The sequence below is a fragment of the Bombyx mori genome, chromosome 8, assembly GCF_030269925.1.
Source record: "Bombyx mori chromosome 8, ASM3026992v2".
NCBI lineage: Eukaryota > Metazoa > Arthropoda > Insecta > Lepidoptera > Bombycidae > Bombyx > Bombyx mori.
In genome coordinates, this window is record NC_085114.1 from 8242382 (window position 1) to 8249182 (window position 6801).

Consider the following 6801-nt stretch of genomic DNA (forward strand, 5'->3'; position numbering starts at 1 on the left):
ATCAATACTCCGAAAACCCTAATATCGCAGGAACAAAGTCGTAGAAGCGCTTGCGTCTGCGGGAATATTCACAGCTTATTTTTATTTTTTATCTACATTGCCTAAAATATACGTAAAAATCAGCTTTCAGAAAATACGTGAAGTAGGTCATGATTTTATGTACCTTGAGTACCTGTTACCTGAAAATTAGCCGTCTAAGCAAGGTAGGCATGCGTTCTTAGTACATACTAACACTACGCAATCGGCCACATTTCGTTCGTCAGAAAATACGTGACGTCTGGGGGCCCTGGGATCTTACTCTATGAGTTTCTCACTGGATCTTCTTAGTAGGTCGCGATTCTAGACGCGAGTTTCTGGATATGGCAACTAGAATTTTCGAAAAAATCAATGAGATTAAACTTCTACCATTGTAATATTTTTTTATTCTATGGAGCGATTTTTTTTCTTCGTGGATATGTTTAGATACATAATTAAGAGCTACTAGCACCGTTAGATCTTCAACAACTTAAGTTAAATCTTAGTACCTTTTGTTCATGTTATTCTTCGCATAATTCAAATTTTTGGGAAACTAAATTGAGTTACTTGAAATTGTGTGGATATTTTTAGTTTGTTCATTAAGTGTTTCCTCAGGATTTATCATCATTATATTTACATATTTTCGACGATTACGATATTTTCATCTGCATTTAGGGTCTGTAGTTCACAAATGTGGAAAATAAAGCAAAGGCGCTAGACCTAAAATAGCTTCCACGGGTTCTCCCAAAAAGTCTATTCAATTCTTATCAAATGTTTACTATTTTATTGAAACGTTAAGTCGTTTATTTCATTTTATCTCATCTAATTCAATTCCATTTCTGTTCGCTTCATTTTACATTTAATCTAAAGCATGCTTTCGTCTGGTAAAAGTCAAAGATTATGCTGTATGGTGTGATCCTTTCGGCTTTATGTATTTTAAAAATGAAACTTTTACTCATTTTATTAACTGACAAACTGTCATTGTCAACCCAAAAATCAAAATATCTTGAAGAACTGGGGAGATTAATTTTTCACATTATATACGAATCTATTGGATTGAATTACTTACCTACTACCTTTATACCGTCATAAAAAACAAACACAACACAACACAAACAATTGTACGTGTTATCAGTACATTAGACAAAATTATCTTTTAATAACATGAGCTGACTTCAAGGGCCATGATCTTGTTTTAATAATGCCTGTTGAAATAGTTTACAGTTAGAATTCATAAAATACTATCAAAATGAAAACACTTGATGAACATGTTCTGGGAAAATGTCACCTTTGATCTACTACGGTATATAAAAACAATGTGTATTATTTGGTCTCCGTGTTTCGCTAATTACGGTTTATTGTTTCACAAAAAGAGCTCTCATTTGATATTTAGAATGTGGTACGCAGCTTTAATTCGGTTTATCAGAAGAAGACTAGTGCTCGGTATCATATTCGCATCTTCACTGACTTACTGCATTGTCAGTTTTCTAAAAGAGGTTAGTATAAAACTTTCCATTCCCGTATTTACTTTTAAATCTTAAAATATTTCATCTGAATATCTTAAATCTCAAAAGATTTCTTCTGAAAATCAACATTAGTTTATGGTAGACAATCTCACACTTTTTGTATATTGAAACTGATGAAACAAATAATAAATTTGAAATACCAACTATCTGGTGGTAGGACCTCTTGTGAGTTCGCACAGGTAGGTATTACCTCCCTACCTGTTTCTGCTGTCAAGCTGTAATGCAGTTCGTCTAGAAGGGTGGGGCAGCGGTTCTGACCATACTGAGACTCTTAGAACTCATATCTCAAGGTGGGTGGCGGCATTTACGTTGTAGATGTCTATGGGCTCCAGTAACCACTTAACACCAGGTGGTATGTGAGCTCGTCCACCAAAAAAAAATAAAAAAACTTGAACGCCATAGTTTACTGCTGTAATGTTCCCACTTTCTTGTTTTGTCATTGTAACTAAATATAAAGATGTTATAAAAAGATCATTCTTTGTCTGTGCCTGGGGATTTTATTTACCCATTAATCACCTCAAATAAGTAAAAGTGTAATCAATATTCCTTTATCTGATACTATACTATATCTAGCCATAGACATATATGTATAATAACATATAAAACATATTCTGATATATATACCATCTGATTTGGTGCAGTAGTTGGAGCCTCTGGCTGTTCTAGTGAGGATTGTGAATTCAATACCCACATCTGGCAAACTTTCTAATGATGAACAGGTTTGTTTTCTCTTTGTATGGATGTTTACATCGGTCTCTGGTTTCTATAGTCTAGAGAAACCTAATTTGGTGCCAAATGACAGTGCATAACCAGGTTATACCAGTTGTATTCACAAGCCCTCACGTATAAAAAAGTGTGTATTTTAGTTTGATTTTCATTATTAAAAAACATTACCTTACAACATAGTCACAAATTAATTTTACAATTCATTGTATGAGTTTTTTAATGATTTTTCCAGGGTAACCATAGAGATGTGACATACCAAGACATATCAATAGAAAGAAAACCGTTTGTGTGGAGAACACTTCAAGAACATAATGATTCAAATGACCATGTGATCTGCAGGAACTCAGTACAAGGAAAAAACTTTCTTGTTGATGACAGAGGTATGTACAAATTTAGATTATTCAGTTTTCAAATGTAGTATTGAAGAAGTATCAGGATTTATTTACATGCTCGCATAACTATACTCAGGCTCGATATTAATAAAAATCTCATAATTTCAATTGTCAATAAATAATCAAGTTATAATAATTTTATAATGGACTAGATTTTATGAGGAATGAGTTTGTGATAGCCAATTATTTTAGGACTCTCTCACCAGATAAAACTAACACCAATGTTGAAATATCTTCTCAATGCAGACTATAATAGAAAAAATATATTTTTATTCTACTACACAAAATTCCCCTTGGACTTTAAAAACTTAAGAAGAATCTCCTATAATCTATTATGTCATTTGAAAACATGCTATTCTGGATTAGTCTTGACAGTAATGGCAATATTAATGCAGGAATATGTATACTGTACTACATGATTTTGTGCTAGATTATTTTTGGACTTATCTAAATAACCTCTGCAGAGCTTCCTATAGCATAACAGATGATCAAAAATGGCAAAAGAAAAAAAAAACATTATGTTTTCAATACATATATTATTATGTATTTTCTTAAGATCCGAGTCTCACTTAGCAAGTGAATAATAATAAACTAAAAAAAAAGGAGAATGTGAACTAATAATAAGATATGATCTTGTTTTTTCAGGGTATGTATGTCAAAGAAAAGATGTAACGAAAAATGGTTGCTGCGACCCAGAAGCTGACTTCACAGAACGGTACAGCTGTGAATCTTGTAGTAAAAGCAGTTGCTGCGTTGAATATGAACATTGTGTATCATGTTGCTTAGATCCAGGCAAGGTAATATATAGATTAAACATTATATTTACATGTTGCTACACAATCAAGACTAAATAATATAATATTATGAATATCGAGTATTTGTTTTCACGACAACCTGATAAGAGTTAAATTGCTACTTAGAATCAATGTCATTATAGTCCAAAGAATATGATGCCTAATATTTTATTGAAACATGTGACTATGTTGGTCTTCAAATCCCATAAGCAAATATGTACTAATTTTCATAATGAAATACAAAACTAAACACTTCTTGTTCTTGCCCTTATCCCATTATGTGGAATTGGCGCAGCATCTCCTCTTAAGAAATACATAGTTAACACAATGCTCATGAACGACTTCCATGATGAAGCTATATTATAATGTAATACAAATTAAATTTGCTTAAAACTGATAGTCTCTACTATACCCAACACTCTTGTCTTGTGAACGCATATGAGTAGATACCATCACCTTGCCCATTTCTGCCCCAAAGAACTAATGCATTCCAATTTAAAAGATGTGACAGCCATTATACAATAGAGTTAAATGTACATCACATTGAACTTTACTACTACTAATGGATATTAATAACAGCTACCAATGTTCTTTAAGAAGTCAAATTTTAGGAAAGGTTTAAAATTAACATTTGCAATATGTTTATTTACTTAGTGATATTAAAAAAAAGACATTTCATTTCACAGAGGGACATGCTGGAGATAGTCTTATCAAAACTTTCAACAGAGAAGAGCATTCTCTTCCGCTCATTAACAGATGACTATGAACTATGTCTTACAAAGTGTAGAACAAGCTCATATAGTGTATTGCATGAGAATTCTTACAAAGATCCAACACATAAGCATTGTTTCGGTGATGAGCCACCTGGGTCACATTCAGGTAACAAAATGTAATTTTTAATAAATCAATGATACTGTTAACTTGTGATAAAGGTACCTATGACGTATTTTTTTATTAACAATGAACAATGTTTGAATACATTAACAAAAAGGCCTAAAACTAATGTATGTTTCATCGTTTGGTATTGTGAAATTACAACTTTATAACTCAATGAATACTCAATTTGGAAGCATAAATTAAGGTATTTTACTACTTTTTTTTTTCAAATTAATGAATACACATAGCAAATATTTAATGAACTTTTATTTATTTATTAGGTACATCTTTAATTTCTTGAAATTCCATGGTACGCACAAAAATCTACACCCTTTCAAAATTTCAAATCTTAATCTGTTGGTGCTTTCAATCACTACAGAGCATAAAACAAAGTCGCTTTCTCTGTCCCTAAATCCCTATGTATGCTTAAATGTTTAAAACTACGCAACGGATTTTGATGCGGTTTTTTTTAATAGATAGTGATTGAAGAGGAAGGTTTATATGTATAATAACATCCATTAAATAGTGAAGAAATACTGTTATTTTTGAGGTTTCTAATGTGATGTCGTAAATAATCAATAATAAAATTTCATGTTTCCGAAGCCAAGCGAGGGCGGATCGCTAGTATTGTAATAATTAGCGGCTATGCAATGTGAAGTATAAAACAAATAATCTATAATAATAATCCTTTATAATTTATGAAATACTTAAATATTCTATTAAATTAATAAGGGCTAATTCCCAATGCATTTTGTGTTGTGGATTGTGTTGTACACAACAGCTCTTATGGACAAACTGTAATATATAAAATAAAACACTTTTTTGAAAGCTGTATCGAAATTTGTTGTACAATAACAGTGGAGAAATCAATTATAAGTTACAGTTTCCGAAACGAAGCGAGGGCGGGTCGCTAGTTATTTAATAACTGAATGATTAAGTCAGAATATAGCCTAAGATAAAAGCAGTGTCTTATATAAAATAAGTACTTAAAATAGGATTTTTGTAAAACGAAATAAAAGAAATTACACAGTTCTGTTAAATACACTATAAAAGTTTTTGGATAATCGTTTACCCAATTCGGGCCTATGTTATCCTGGTTTCTCATCTCGCCGCATTCGCGAAGCGATATTTCAGCTACAGGCTAGCAAGCAGGCGGCCCAGCTGATGGTGAGTGAGCCTTCGCTTACGTAAGTCAGCTGTAACTATACTTGAGACCTTAGAACTTGTATCTCGAGGTGGGTGGCGCATTTACGTTGTAGATGTTTATGGGATCCAGTAACCACTTAACACCAAGTGGGCTGTGAGCTCGTCCACCCATATAAGCAATAAAAAAAGCAATACTAGGAGCTCGGACCTACCAATATTGTAATGTACATTCCCTATATTAAATCATCACATAAAAACATTCAATGTAAAAATGTAAGTAGTATAATAACTCCAGTGAATGGTAAGAATGTATGCGAATGTGATGATGGCCCAATATATTTTTTTATAATTTATGTATCTAAAAACGAAGGAAAGAACACCAAAAAACTTTATCTTCGATAAAAAATAAAGGATACACTTAAGCGACAGTGATAAGTGACCACATTATGTTACAGCTTATATTACTTTTTTTTCTTTCATAACTATGATTACTATTAATTTCGACGTCAGTTTAATGTTGAATTCGATATTGTCATCACATGTAATCTATTTTTAATAGTAAATATTTACTGTTGCATAATGAAAACACACAACTAAACCTTAAAAATACCGTTCCTTGAAATTCTCATGTTTCTCCGGTAGCCGTTAGGTAGCGCCACGAGTCTATTCAGACTTCAAAATTTAAAATAATTCATGTCTTTAATAAAAAAATTCTTGTTCTATTCCCAGTTTGACCCACAGACAGACAGTGTATTGAAATGCAGTTCTAATTATATTTTAAAAACATTCTCTCACATTTTAAAAACATTCTCTCAACATTAAACAGTCATATTTTTTATGACATATAGTGTGATCCATCCCTGTGCAACTACTGGACTTTATATATCCATATAATGATTTCAGTGCACCTTGGTAACTTATATTCAGTTTTGTCATCTTTCCTACTAATGTAATAATAATAAGGTAAAAATGTCTGCATGCCAATTGCCAATACAATTTTAAACAAAGTTAATACAATAATATCAACGATCCGCTTAAAATAAAAGTCTAAATTATTATGAAAATTTCCATATTAATAAAAATATATATATATATTTGTACATTATCATAAGATAATAGACAGCGTGATATGTGGCGTACCTGTTCGTTTAAAATATTTTAAAATTAATGTTGTTTGTGGAAATTAACTTATGTTTGTCATTTAAACACATACATTTAAATAGATATTAATTAATAAAATGAAATGACCTTTAAATTATTGAAGATTGAAATCAATTAATAATTAGCACAGAATATTTTTGTAATAAATAATTTTATAAAAGAAAA

At 31.4% G+C, this 6801-nt stretch overlaps 1 protein-coding gene across 1 annotated transcript; it reads left to right on the forward strand.

The window, feature by feature from the left end:
* The first annotated feature begins 199 nt into the window (after nucleotides 1–199).
* LOC101735941 (SREBP regulating gene protein) lies at nucleotides 200–6801 on the forward strand. The gene is made up of 4 exons (XM_062669723.1): nucleotides 200–1511; nucleotides 2500–2647; nucleotides 3305–3456; nucleotides 4140–6801. The coding sequence occupies exons 1-4, from the start codon at nucleotides 1278–1280 to the stop codon at nucleotides 4344–4346; spliced, it is 741 nt and encodes a 246-aa protein (XP_062525707.1). The 5' UTR covers nucleotides 200–1277; the 3' UTR covers nucleotides 4347–6801.